This window comes from Triticum dicoccoides, chromosome 2B (assembly GCF_002162155.2).
Source record: "Triticum dicoccoides isolate Atlit2015 ecotype Zavitan chromosome 2B, WEW_v2.0, whole genome shotgun sequence".
In the NCBI taxonomy this organism is placed as follows: domain Eukaryota; kingdom Viridiplantae; phylum Streptophyta; class Magnoliopsida; order Poales; family Poaceae; genus Triticum; species Triticum dicoccoides.
This window is the reverse complement of record NC_041383.1, coordinates 445762775-445777790: the sequence shown is the minus strand read 5'-3', so window position 1 is coordinate 445777790 and position 15016 is coordinate 445762775. Positions and strand designations below refer to the sequence as shown.

At 47.2% G+C, this 15016-nt stretch overlaps 1 protein-coding gene across 2 annotated transcripts; it reads left to right on the top strand.

Moving 5' to 3' along the window:
• Window positions 1-504: 504 nt before the first annotated feature.
• On the top strand, window positions 505-14197 carry LOC119364126 (probable phosphoribosylformylglycinamidine synthase, chloroplastic/mitochondrial). Of its 2 annotated transcripts, none has more exons than XM_037629539.1 (4): window positions 505-695; window positions 1347-1452; window positions 1788-5995; window positions 13936-14197. In XM_037629539.1, the coding sequence occupies exons 2-3, from the start codon at window positions 1387-1389 to the stop codon at window positions 5988-5990; spliced, it is 4269 nt and encodes a 1422-aa protein (XP_037485436.1). In that variant the 5' UTR covers window positions 505-695; window positions 1347-1386; the 3' UTR covers window positions 5991-5995; window positions 13936-14197. The 2 variants fall into 2 exon arrangements, with proteins under 2 accessions (XP_037485436.1, XP_037485435.1); XM_037629538.1 differs by having other exon boundaries at window positions 506-695; window positions 13939-14197.
• Window positions 14198-15016: the final 819 nt, after the last annotated feature.

Here is a 15016-nt window from a genome sequence, read left to right as displayed (position 1 = left end):
TTTCTCACCAATACTAACATGTATTGCACGTATACATTTACTAGTCGCTTCAAAAGATACATATCAGTTCAGTCACATGAGCAAAGGCTATCCAAAATAATACCTTGTGACACATGTGGTAAGCAATTCAACTATTTATAAACTGGTGCTCGCATTATCGTGGATTTATTTCAGGATTTCCGGTGATGCGTTTTCAGTGGGAGGAGACGTTCTCGTCGACGACGAGGCGCCGCCGGTGACTTCGTAAATCTTAAGATGATATGCCGACTCAATCTCTTGGAGGTGCTCATAGGAGTAGGATGTGCGTGTGTGCGTTCATAGGGATGAGTGTATGCGCATGTATATGAGCGCTTGTGTATGTACTGATGCTAAAAAAAACTATTTATAAACAAGAAAAATGCTACCCGGAATAATATGCCCAGAAAACGAAAGGGAAGTTATTCCTACAGGATAGGGGGAGAAAGGAAAACGATTCCATCGAATCGAAGAGGGAAAAAGGAAAGGTAAAACGAGCGGAGGATACCCTTCTCGCCGCCGCCCTCGCGGTAGTGCTGTCCTCGTGCTCTGTGCCACTGTGCGGCGCGGCGACCTCGTGAGAGACCCGGCGGCAAGGAAGCGAGGGCGTGCAGCCAAGGACGCGGGTGCGGCGAGTTCGGCGGCCGCCGACTACGTGCTGGTCTGCAGGATACAGCCAGGTTGGCCTCTCAATCTCGATGCCTTGTTCTCAGTTCATTCTAATACAAAGTTTCTTTTCCTGGATGGATATTCCAATCTGGCCAGCTTGCTGTGGGTTTTGCTTGCCATGTGATGGGCCATCAGCTGTAGCCTCCTGTATGAAAAGAAAACTGGTAGTTCAACACTTCAACTGACGGGGGGTGATGCTAGAGTCTGGGGTTCCACTAAGCGCTCGCGCACTGGGTTCGTGAAATAAGACAGCCCAACATAAGATTTCATGCCACGCGCAGCAGTAAATCTTTCTTTCTTGTGATGAACGCTTCCTGTTCGGTGCACAAAATGCCAGTCATCTGATTTGTGCGTTGCGTGGGTGTGTAATTTGTACATACAGATATGCACCGCTCATCTTTTGATGTTGTTATGACTGCAGTGGACAGAATTTGCTGAGCACTTGTTGGAACTGGTTAATAGTATCCGTATGCAAGGATTTTGGTCCTGACGTGTGTATGCGTATACGCGAAGCCTTTTAGCATACATAGTTAAAATATAGTGAGAGGAATTATTGGTCTCGCCACTTGCAGATGATATGAAATATAATGTCTAGTCTCATACCTCCTAGAACAAATTTGAGTTTATGTTCAATAGCTGATTTACTCTTCCATGCTTTACAGGTTTTGGGAGTGTCTATTATTCCTCCGGATTGCCTGAAATATGGCATCTCCTGGTGAAATGACAGGAGCCAGTATGCTGCGCCTTCAATGCTTTCCTAGTAATGTGGTATGCACCCAGTTAAATCACTTTGACAATCGATTTCTATTGGGTGCAGTTTGATCATCCTTCTTTGACCAACAGTTATGACAACCTGAGTTATATTACACAAAAGTGATACTGTTGGGGTTTGTATTATCGTATTCCACCTCATTTTCTAGCGACTGTGATTCTGTAAATTTGAAAAAGTATTGTATGCGAAATCTATGGTCAAAGTTCAAGTTTAGAATGTCAAACTGTGCCTTGAATAAATCAACAGAGGGGCTAGTACCTAGTTTACTTATGCTTCTGTTTTCTGCATTTAAACTTTTCATTCGCTTATATTATATGTATGCTCTGCTTAGGGAAAACAAAGTCCTGGTTTCATCTCTGCAAGAAATCCTTGGTTGAGAAGGTCACGAATGGTTCGACACTGCTTGGACCTACGGCATCTTTGCAGGCTACCTAAACAGAGAGGTACTACTGTTCCAAATAAGCGACCAAGGCATGCTCCTAGTGCTTCAGTATATAGGGGCGTTATTAGCCCATTGCTAGAGGAATTGGTTGATGAGGCGGAGTCAAGATCAAGGATTATTCATTTTTACCGTAAACCACTACTTCAAGACAATGAGACTGAGGAGTTACTCAAGAAAGTTCAGGCAAAAGTTTCTTGTAATATTATTGACATACAGACTGAGCAATGTTTTAATGTGGAATTGGAGAAGGCACTAGCGTCTGATAAGCTTGCAACACTTCAGTGGCTCCTTGCAGAAACTTATGAACCTGATAACTTACAAACAAGGAGCTTTTTTGAGAAGGAAATCAGTAGCAGCCCTTATTCTGTCCTTGTTGAGGTTGGACCACGGATGACATTTTCAACTGCTTTCTCAACCAATGCCGTCTCAATTTGTAGAGCTCTATCATTAATAGAAGTAACTCGCTTGGAGAGATCTCGAAGATATCTTTTGCACCTTCAGCCTGGCAGTGGAGAACTTGATGAAAGCCAACTCAACAGCTTTGTTGCTTTGGTTCATGACAGAATGACAGAATGTGTTTATCCTAGCAAGCTCACATCATTTTGGTCAGATGTAGTTCCAGAACCTATCAGTGTTATACCAGTCATTGAAAGGGGGAGGGAAGCATTGGAGGAAATAAATATGAAAATGGGGCTTGCTTTTGATGAACAAGATATTAAATACTACACCCACCTCTTCAGAGACGACATCAAGCGCAATCCAACTACTGTGGAGCTTTTTGATATAGCGCAATCCAATAGTGAACACAGCAGGCATTGGTTTTTCAACGGAAAGCTTGTGATAGATGGAGAGACCATGGCTAGTACTTTGTTCCAGTTAGTGAAGAGCCCCTTGAAGGCCAACCCTAATAACTCTGTAATTGGTTTCAAGGACAACTCAAGTGCAATAAAAGGACACCCAGTAAATCATCTACGTCCATCACTACCTGGTTCCACTTCGCCGTTATCCCTCATGATGCGCGAGCTTGACATTCTGTTCACAGCAGAAACCCATAATTTTCCATGTGCTGTGGCACCTTACCCAGGAGCTGAAACAGGTGCAGGTGGTCGCATAAGAGACACACATGCAACTGGAAGAGGTTCTTTTGTCGTTGCTTCCACTGCTGGTTATTGTGTTGGAAATCTTCGAATGGAAGAATTTTATGCACCTTGGGAGGATTCATCCTTTTCATACCCATCGAACTTAGCTTCTCCTTTGCAGATCCTTATTGATGCTAGTGATGGTGCTTCTGACTATGGTAACAAGTTTGGTGAGCCTATGATTCAGGGATTTACAAGAAGCTTTGGTACAAGGTTGCCAAATGGGGAGCGTCGAGAGTGGTTAAAGCCAATAATGTTCAGTGGAGCAATAGGTCAGATTGATCATGCACATATAGATAAGGGGGATCCAGAAATTGGCATGCTAGTTGTGAAGATTGGTGGTCCAGCATATAGAATTGGTATGGGTGGTGGTGCTGCCTCAAGTATGGTTAGTGGGCAGAATGACGCAGAGCTTGATTTCAATGCAGTGCAGCGCGGAGATGCTGAGATGTCACAGAAACTGTATCGTGTTGTCAGGGCATGTGTAGAAATGGGAGAGAAGAACCCAATTATCAGCATTCATGACCAGGGTGCTGGTGGAAATTGCAATGTTGTGAAAGAAATAATCTATCCTAAGGGTGCTGAAATTGATATCCGTAAAATTGTCGTTGGTGATCATACATTGTCTGTGTTGGAGATCTGGGGTGCTGAATACCAGGAACAAGATGCATTGTTGGTGAAGCCTGAGAGCAGAAGCCTGTTGGAGTCACTTTGTGAGAGAGAAAGAGTTTCAATGGCTGTCCTTGGGGAAATTGATGGCAGTGGAAAAATTGTTTTGATCGATAGTGCTGCCGTGGAGTATGCCAAGTTGAATGACCTTCCCTCTCCCGTCCCCGTTGTTGATCTTCAGCTTGAAAAGGTTTTAGGAGATATGCCTCAGAAGATGTTTGAATTTAAGAGAATTTGTCGTTTGGGTGAGCCCTTAGATATTGCACCTGAGGTCACGCTAATGGATATTCTTAAGCGAGTATTGAAGCTGCCTTCTGTATGTTCAAAGCGTTTCTTGACCACAAAGGTTGACAGGTGTGTGACAGGTCTTGTTGCACAGCAGCAGACAGTTGGTCCTCTCCAACTTCCACTTGCCGATGTCGCCGTGATTGCACAGACATACACAGATCTGACAGGTGGTGCTTGCGCCATTGGAGAACAACCAATGAAGGGTTTACTTAATCCTAAGGCCATGGCAAGGCTTGCTGTTGGGGAGGCCTTGACCAATCTGGTTTGGGCTAAAGTTACATCACTTGCTGATGTCAAAGCAAGTGGTAACTGGATGTATGCTGCAAAGCTTGACGGAGAAGGAGCAGATATGTATGATGCCGCTGTTGCGTTGGCTGACTGCATGATTGAACTTGGTATTGCAATTGATGGTGGAAAAGACAGCCTTTCTATGGCAGCTCAATGTGATGGTGAGGTAGTCAAGGCTCCTGGCAATCTTGTTATCAGTGCTTATGTGACCTGTCCTGATATAACTTTGACTGTCACTCCAGATTTAAAGCTGGGAAAGGATGGTGTCTTGTTACATATTGACCTGGCTAAAGGAAAACGGCGGCTTGGTTGTTCTGCTCTCACACAGGCGTTTGACCAAATTGGAAATGACTGCCCAGACATAGAAGATGTTCCTTACTTGAAGAAAGTATTTGAGGCTGTTCAGGAATTGCTTGGTGAACGTCTTATTTCGGCCGGTCATGACATTAGTGATGGTGGGCTTATTGTTACTATTCTTGAGATGGCATTTGCTGGCAACTGTGGTGTTAACCTCAACATTGACTCAAAAGACAGTGGCCTTCTACAAGCACTTTTTGCCGAGGAGCTTGGTCTTGTCATTGAAGTTCACTCAAATAACCTTGCTGCTGTAAAGGAAAAGCTTCAAGCAGCAGGCGTCTCTGTTAACGTAATAGGAGAAGTAAACACAACACCAGAGATAGAGCTGGTTGTTGATGATGAGATGTGCCTGAATGAAAGCGTTTCAGACCTCAGGGATTTGTGGGAAGAAACGAGCTTCCAGCTTGAGGAGCTACAACGGCTGAAGTCTTGTGTCAAGCTAGAGAAAGAAGGCTTAAAAAGCCGAACATCTCCTTTGTGGCATCTGTCTTTCACCCCCAACTTCACAGACAGGGAGCAATTGACTGCGTCATCTAAACCGAAAGTTGCCATCATTCGCGAAGAAGGGAGCAACAGTGATAGGGAAATGGCTGCTGCATTCCATGCTGCTGGATTTGAACCATGGGACATTTCGATGTCAGACCTCTTGAATCAGAAGGCCTCTCTAGTGGAATTCCGTGGGATTGCATTTGTTGGCGGTTTTAGCTATGCTGACGTTCTAGATTCGGCAAAAGGCTGGGCAGCTTCTATCAGGTTCAACCAGCCTCTCATACAACAGTTCCAGGAGTTCTACAACAGGCCAGACACATTCAGCCTTGGAGTGTGTAACGGCTGTCAGCTCATGTCCCTTCTCGGTTGGGTGCCAGGACCAGATATTGGAGGTTCTCTTGGTGCAGGCGGAGACATGGCCCAGCCAAGGTTCATTCACAATGAATCTGGCCGTTTTGAGTGCCGCTTTACCAGTGTGGCCATAGGGGAATCTCCTGCTATAATGTTCAGAGGCATGGAAGGCTCTACCTTGGGCATTTGGGCTGCTCATGGTGAAGGGAGAGCCTTATTCCCAGATAAAAATGTTTTATCTGGTGTTGTTAACTCTAATCTGGCTCCTCTGAGATATTGTGATGACGCTAACAATACCACCGAAGTCTATCCTTTTAACCCTAATGGTTCTCCTCTTGGTATCGCGGGCCTTTGTTCCCCTAATGGAAGGCACCTTGCTATGATGCCACACCCGGAGCGTTCCTTCATGATGTGGCAATACCCATGGTACCCCAAGGAATGGCAGGTTGAGAAGGGTGGTCCGAGTCCTTGGTTGCGCATGTTCCAGAATGCACGAGAATGGTGTTCATAGAGCAGGTAAACCTAACTCCTGAAACATTTTCTCCTTGTTTTGGTCTCTATGTAAGTAGATCCCCTGTTTAAAAAAAAGGCTCCTCTGTTGCTAGCTGTAAGCTGCTACATGATGTTGCAGAATTCATATTTGGAATCATAAATTAAGGTTGTCAAATAATTTATATTTAAGTAACATGTTATTTATTCATTTTCGATTTACATCTTATTTTGCTTGTGTCAGAAGTTCTAGTGCTGTATATTCTAATACTAGCATGTGTATGCCAACAAAAGTATAAGCATGGCTTAGTTGTTTAGGGCTAGCAGATCCCTCATCGTATCCCCTATCCTCTAACAACTACTTTTTAGGGGATTAAAATTCTCTTCATCTAGCAGATCCCCCAAAACTTAACCCCCCCAAAATTTTCTTTTGCTCTTTTTTTTTCAAATGTTTGCATACAAACTTCATTTGGACATATATTTTCATAACATATATAATTCGTAACTTGATCTAGGATACATATCAAATATTACTAAGAACATAGTAGTTTCTCTAGCTAATGGCCTTCACTAAGAACATCATCAGTGTGCAATGGCTCCCACAAGAACTGTTGCTGCTGATCCAGGGAGTATGAACCAAATCATTGCAGCAGCGAGTGCAAGGCAAAGCTTCTTAAGTTCCTTTCTCTGGGCTTGCATCTCGTTGATTTGATCTTGCTTCTCGTTGATTTGGATTTGCTTCTCGCATGCGTCTATCAGCGGATCATCTAGCTTCTCTCTGAGTGATCGATAGTAGTAGTAGTAGTCTAGCATCTGGTTATGTAAAGCTTTATGACCCATATCCATGTGCTGCAAGAGAATACTCTCTGCGTGTGTGTAATGTTCTGAGCAAAATAGGCTAGAGGGTGGCTTTTTGTGGAATCAAAAGCTATAGTTTTGTGGGATTAACCGTTTGAGGGGTCTGCTAGCTGGGGTTAATCCCCCAAACCAGACATTTTCTCCCTAAATCTGACTTTTTGGGGATCTGCTAGAGATGCCCTTAATGCAGTAGATGGGTCTGATATCTTATGCAGTCTTACCATGCTAAAGTAAAGCCTTATTTGTTGAACTGTGTTACCAAATAATGGATTGCTATCTTGTGTAGCACTTCTTTAGGTTAGTTGATATTGCTGTTATTGTTTAGCCATATGTGCCGTTCCTTTGTCGTATTGCCAGTTACCACATTCTTGTGGATAGAGAATCTCCATCAGAGAAGCGTACAATACATTACAGTGACCCTTGTCAACATTTTTGAGGTCTTGTATTCAGTGCTCCTCTAAAACCCGTCGGAATCTGACGATCCGGGATCGTCACTCAGCAAGCACCCGGCCTGGGTGATGGTGCTGTGACATTCATGCATTTGATATTACGAACTAAGGACATTGCACTTGTCCCTATATCTCTGATTAGTTTTGTGGCCCGTTGCTAATGCGTACACTGTGATTATCACATTAACAGCAATTAGTTAAAAATCTATGTCTGTTTGCTATCAATTTGATAGCTAGATTGTTCATGTGTGATTTGCAGAAGCATACACTTCGTTATGTCGGTACTTTGCGTGTCAATTTCTATGACTGCTTCCCCAGCCTCCACCATCTTACCAAATTACTTTTGCTCGACTAGGGTCAAACTTCTAACTTAACATTCAAATGAAGCTGTATACTTATGTCACGGGCTGGGGCTGGATTGGACCGCAGGTTGTAGTCGTGTGAGGTTGGAGGACGAGGGCGCCGCTCTCGTCGACCTATGGTCGGGGAAGGAGGTGAGGAGGGGCGCCGAGGCGCAGGAACACGGGAAGAGAGATAGGTTATTTTTCTGCTTGCCTTTCTTGATCCCAAGGGCTGGTTATATATAGCCAAATTACAAGACCAGATTACAGACTCCTAATACAATTGGGTGTTGGCAGGGAAGACCTCCTACGGGACTAAACCTTTCCAACTAATACCCAGACTCCTAATCTAAAAAAACTATAATTAAACTAGGATATATATTTAGGCAGGAGCAGGGCTGGCCCGCCCAGGTCCCTTGCGCCTATAGGACTGGCCCCACATGACATCTCCCCCTCCATTCTGAAACAGCTCGTCCTCGAGCTGGAAGCTTGGATAACGTTCGCAGAAGGTTGTGACATCCTCCCATGAAGCAGTAGACGCCGGCTGGCCCTCCCAGTGAATGAGCACCTGCTGAACACCACGAGCAATACGAGCACGCAATGCTTGGACAGGGGTTGGATGTACTCGTCCCTGAAACAGAGGTGGAAGCATCGGCGGAACTTCCGGCGGCGGACCATGGTACTTCTTCAGGACCCCGACATGGAAGATATTGTGAATGCGGGCGCGTGGGGGCAGCTCCAAACGGTAAGCAACCGTATCGATTTTAGCGAGGACTTTGAAAGGCCCATAATATTTGGGAGCCAATTTCCGTTTTGCGCCTACTCCAAGGAATGCCGCCGGCCGGTGCTGAAGACGGAGCCAAACCCACTCTCCAACATCAAAAGAAAGGGCCCGATGCTTATCATCATAGTAATGCTTGTACTGTTGTGCTGCCTGAAGGAGATGCTCATGGATGTCGAGTAAGAATTAATCGCGGTCGACGATCTGGCGTTCCACGGCCTGATTGCGAATCTCGCCCGGCGTATAGTCCCGGAGTGAGGGGGGATCCCGTCCATAAACCACCCTGAAAGGAGTGTCCTTCAATGTTGAGTGGTACGAAGTGTTGTAGCAATACTCCGCCCAAGGCAACCATTGGAGCCACTGCCGTGGGCGATCCCCAGTTGTGCAACGAAGGTACATGGTGATGACGCGATTGACGGCCTCAGATTGTCGAACTCATGTGCAAGCGCGTCCCCGCGGCGGCAAACAAAGCCTTCCAAAAGCCCGAAGTGAAAACCGCATCCCTATCTGAAACGATGGATGTTGGAAACCCATGAAGTCGGACAATGTTGGAGAAGAAGGCCTTAGCAACAGACTCCGCAGTGTACGGATGCGCCGAGGGGATGAAATGCGCATACTTGGAAAAACGGTCCACGACGGTCAGGATCACACTTTTGCCGCCCACCTTCGGAAGTGCCTCAGTGAAATCCATGGAGATGTCTTCCCAGACACGGGATAGCACTGTCAAGGGCTGCAATAGGCCGGCTGGATGCAGCTGCTTCGTCTTGTTGCGTTGACAAACCTGACAAGCACGAATGTACTGCTGAAGTGCTGCCCTTGCTTGCGGCAGATGAAAATCCCGGCGAAGACGATAAAGTGACTTCTAGAAACCTTCATGGCCCGCATCATGGGCTGCGGCCAGTACTTCCCCGAGCAGCGGCGACGCGGGTGGCACATAAGCCCGTTGCTGGAAGGTAACAATGCCATCAACGAGAGCCCAAGGCTGGCCTAATTCACCAGATTCGAGTTGTTCCTGGAAAGTGACGAGTGCCGGGTCCGTGTGTGCAGCCTGACGGAGAGCTTCAAACAGATCAAAGGAAGTCCCGGATATGACGAGTGCATGGCCGGCAGGAGCATCACGGCGCGAAAGAGCGTCGGCGACGATGTTTTGTCGACCTGGTTTATATTCCACCGTGAAGTCGAATCCCAACAGCTTGCCCACCCAATGATATTGTGGAATGGTAGCGAGGCGTTGGTCCAGCAAAAACTCCAGGCTGTAGTGGTCAGTTTTGACGATGAACGCGCGTCCCCAAAGATAGGGCCGCCAGTGGCGCACAGCTTGCACTAGACCAATGAGTTCCCGCTCATAAGCGGCAAGAGAGGCATGGCGCGGAGCGATGGTTTTGCTGAAATAGGCAATGGGCCCGCCACCTTGATGTAGGAATGCCCTGAAACCAGATCCAGATGCATCACACTCCACAATGAATGAAACTGCAAAATCCGGCAGCTGAAGCACCGAGGCGGTGGTAAGAGCTGTCTTGAGAGCTTCAAAGGCGGTAGTCGTCGCAAGCGTCCAAAGAAATCCGTCCTTCTTGAGGAGCGCCGTGAGGGGGGCTGCAATGGTGCCAAAATCCCGGATGAACTTGCGGTAGTATCCTGCCAGTCCTAAGAAACCACGCACAGTGCGGACGGGGCGGAACCGGCCAGTCTACCACGGCTCGAACCTTGTCGCTGTCCATGGCAACTCCTGCAGCGGAGATGACGTGTCCCAGATAAGCCATGGATTCTTCCCCAAAGGAACACTTGGAGCGCTTGAGAAACAGCTGATGTGTGCACATAGCCTCCAAGACGAGCTTGACATGACGTAGGTGATCCGACCAGGATGAGCTGTAGATCAAGATATCATCGAAGAAGACAAGCACAAACCGACGGAGATAGGGACGGAGGACGTCGTTCATTAGTGCATGGAACGTCGCTGGAGCACTGGTCAAAGCGAAGGCCATCACCACAAACTCGAAGAGGCCCTCATGTGTGCGGAATGCTCTCTTGTGGACATCCTCAGGGGCCATCCGAACCTGGTGGTAACCCGACCCGAGATCCAGTTTGGTGAAAAAGCGGGCGCCCTTTAGTTCATCCAGAAGTTCATCGACGACGGGAATTGAAAACTTGTCCTTGATGGTGACAAGGTTGAGACCACGGTAGTCGATACAGAAATGCCAAGTCCCGTCGGCCTTTCGGACGAGTAGAACGGGGGATGAAAATGCGGAAGAGCTAGGACGGATCAGACCACGAGCCAGCATCTCTGAACATTGGCGCTCAAGTTCATCTTTTTGAATCGTTGGGTAGCGGTAGGGTCGGACAGCAACCGGCGGTGTCCCGGGAATAAGATGAATATGATGGTCATGTGCGCGCTGCATCGGCAGGCCCGGAGGGTCGGCGAAAACATCGGCAAAAGTGGCCAGAAGGCTGTCCAGAAGGTCCTTGCCTTCACACGCATATAGGTGGGCAGGCCGTCCGAGGGAGCCGAGGCCCGACCACTCCACACGGTGATCCGAGTGCCAAAACGACATCCACTGCGTAGTGAAGTCCTAGAGAATTGGCCCAAGCGTTTTGAGGAAACGTGTACCGAGGACGATGTCGAACCCGCCCAAAGGAATGGCATGCAGATCAACAACGAAACGCTCCTTATCAATGGTGATCGCGGCCTGCTGAAGGAGGCCCCGACAGGTCACCTTATCGCCATTAGCGACCGTGACTCCCAAGCGACGATTGGAGGAGAAGGCAGCCCGACGATCGTGGCCAGCTCTTCGTGGATGAAGTTATGAGTGCTGCCCGAATCCAGCAAGGCGATCAAGTCACGGTCTCCGATGCGAAGAGCGACCTGCATTGTGTCGCTGGTGGGAATTCCGGTGACAACCAAGAGCGAGATTTGTGCCTCCTGGAAATCCTCAAACTGCTCCTCTTCGGCGTCGGCGGACTGAATGTAGAACAGCCGTTTGTAGCGATGGCCCCGCGTGAACTTCTCGTCACAATTGAAACAGAGACCCTTAGCGCGCCGTTCATCCATCTCGGCCGGCGTGAGTCTTTTGAAGACGAGCGCGGGCGTGGGGTTGGAGGTGTCTGGTAAGGCCGGAGTAGGTGCGGCCATGGGGCGGAGTGGCCGGCTGGGCCGGCCAGGGGTGGCCGCGGTGCCGGTGCCGGTATTGAGGTGTTCAAAAGAGATGGCTAAGTCCATAGCCGCGTCCAAAGTTGCCGGTTTCAGCATCTTGACCTGAGTTTTCATGGGCTTGCCCAAGTTGTTGGTGAAGATATCTCGCTCATCGTCATCGGCAATGGGGCGCACCCGAGAGAGATTCTCTAGAAATCGCTTGGAGTATTCCGTCACGGTGCCGGAGCGGCGGGTGGAGATCAGCTCGCCAAAGGGGTCGGCGCGGATAGGCGGTCAGAAGTGGTTGGCGATCAGTTTTTGAAACTCGGTCCAGGACGGCCGCTGGCCCAGCTTTGTCTCGAGGTGGCCATACCATAATGCGGCGACATTGGTGAGGTGGTAGGAGGCGAGCCACGTCTTATCTGACTCCGGCTTTCGCTGCCCGAGGAAGAAGAGATTGCAGTGTGTCAGCCATGGCTGCGGATCGCTGGCCCGGTCAAAGAGGGGAAAATCAATCTTGTAGAGGCGCGGAGCCCGTTCCGCCGGATCGGCCGGGGCCCCGGTGTGGGACGACACGTCTAGAGCCCACGTGAGCCCGAGACCACCCAATTGAGGCGTGCCCTTACCTTCCTGCCGAAGGAGGGCCAGGTTGTGCGCGCGCTGCTGCTGCGACGTGTCCACCAGTTGGCCCTGGAGGTTTTTGGCGTCTCGGCGATGGACTGGAGGGTGGCGCGGTCCTCAGTGCGCTCTGTCCGAGCGGTGTGGTTTTCCTTAGAGAGGCTGTTCAACATGGCGACCACGGGTTCATGATCCTCGTGCTGTTTGGTCGCGAGTTCTTCTAGGGTTTTCGGCAGAGGCGCCGGCGGCGGTGGTGGAGAAATGGCCGCTGGGATCGACGAGGAAGCTGATACCAAGTTGTCACGGGCTTGGGCTGGATTGGACCACAGGTTGTAGTCGTGTGAGGTTGGGGGATGAGGGCGCCGCTCTCGTCGACCTATGGTCGGGGAAGGAGGTGAGGAGGGGCGCCGAGGCGCAGGAACACGGGAAGAGAGATAGGTTATTTTTCTGCTTGCCTTTCTTGATCCCAAGGGCTGGCTATATATAGCCTAATTACAAGACCAGATTACAGACTCCTAATATAATTGGGTGTTGGCAGGGAAAACCTCCTACGGGACTAAACCTTTCCAACTAATACCCAGACTCCTAATCTAAAAAAACTATAATTAAACTAGGATATATATTTAGGCAGGAGCAGGGCTGGCCCGCCCAGGTCCCTTGCGCCTATAGGACTGGCCCCACATGACAACTTTAACATTGTCACGCTGCCAGTTGCATTGAGCATAAGTCGAAACAAGCTATTTATGCTGCCAGCCTGGTGAATCATGACGCACCTTCAGGCTATTTATGTCACCTGGTATGTTTTCACCAGGCCTAGCCTGTGATGTTGCATCGCAGCCTATGTAGATTACTTTATCTTTCTTCACATATCCATCCTTGTTGGGGGAATCTGTTGGATATTTGATGTGCATATTTTTGCTTCTTTTAGTATTTTTCTGTTCTCCTATGTTAAACCTCTATTTGTTTGGAGTGTTTTCTCTTTGTTTTCTAGTATTTTTTGCAACTAGTACATGTACCAATTGTTCCAGATAGTAGACACTGAATGCTACTTATACTCTAAATAGTTTTCATGCTCACATTGAATCACATGACTATAATCAATAAAGCTAGTATAAGGTGTTTAGATATTAGATGCATGCTATATTACATCGATGATGAACTTTCAAGCTAAACTAGTTTGACTCCTGAGGAGAAAGAAGCTTTAGATATTTCAGCATGGTCTAGAATCTAGATGATGCATATCCTGGCAAACAAAGCTAGTTATTATCATCTTACGGAAATTGTTATCTGGTAACATTGCAGTCATGTCTCGGTCTAATGAGGTGGTCGACATCGATCTGTCATTGGAAGTGCTGTTTAGCACATTCATTATGTATAGATCTGGATGTTTCAGGTCCATTAAAGTCCATGTTTGATCTTTTTTCAACTTTCGAACTGAGAAAACAGTTATTTGTTTATTCCTGCGACTGCATAATAATTTGCGGCCCTGCTGGTATTGCTAGTTGTGGCTAATTAATGTACTTCCAAAACTGACTCTGTTACTGACCACTCAATAGTGGATGTGCTTCTATCCATTGCTGCTTGCTCAACTGGGACCATATTAAAAAGCTCTTTGTTGATGATGTATTATGCACATGATTGAAATAGGGTCTACAGAATAAATTCCCCCCATGATGTGCTGTGTTGTGTTGCTCGAAAGATGGGAGTCATGTTGTTGGTTTTTTCTTTTTCCCTTCTAGATACAAAAGTAAAAATCAATAAATGTGTTACTAATATGGTATTTTTTCTGCAAGAAGAAAAATGGTGGTCGCTGGTGCTACACCGTATCCTGCCCGCAGGGACCTGGATGGACATTTTCTCTTTGGGAGTTGAGCGTGGATAAGCCAATAATCTCTGTTCAGTTGCTAGAGATTCTCCCAGCATGATTTCTTGCAATACTAGGGCTATCATCATGATTTGCAATAATCATGGGGTTATTTTTGAACGTGCTATAATAAGTGGTTGTCAGCGGTTATGCTCCAACCATGGTTGAACACTTAATATCTATATTTTGTATACCCGATTTCCGCCCCTTTTGGTGTTCTGCTTAGCTAAAGCTTGTGTTGTGCAATCCTCTATTCTGTAGATAGTACCAAAAGAAGCTCTCTAAAGGGTTATTCTGAATTCTGAAATTCCGGGAGATTTATATCTAAGTTATTATCTAGCGTACGTATTTTGATTTCTTTGAGATAAATTAGAATCTTGCCTAGTTTTATTGGTTGACATTCAGTTCTCCTATGTGTACCTGTTTCCTGACGCTGATCTGCCGCTGCTCTGGCGAATTGTTATGATCCAAATTCGCAGGTGCAACCATGAAGAATGGCTCCTGGCTGAGGAGACACTGATGGGAATGCTATGCCCCCTAGTGATTTGTTGGTGACGCTTCAACTATTGCGGTCCTTGGAATCGGAGGAAACAGGGCATAAAAGAGGGTTGATTGAAGTCAGTACAGAATGATTATGCCGCCCAGCATATCGCCTGTCAGAACTTTTCTGCTCCTCTTGTTTTCACCAGCAGCCATTTTGGGTGTTTTATTTTTACATGATACTGATCTCAATCAAGGATCACCCTACCATTATAGCAAATCATGCTTTCGGCGTAATTTCTGCAGACATTTCTCTCAGCAAGTCAATTAGTCATCTTTTCTGGACTCGGGACTTACGAAGTACTGTACCTACCTAAGTCCCAAAACCTTTTCGAAACAAGTAATTTTAGTGTATTTTCACCTTCTAACAGGTTCAGGTCATTAATCATGTATCCAACAACCTCGCCCCTAGCAAGACGACTAAGCTGGAACTAGGTCATCGGATACGCCATTCAGTTGTGTGGAACATG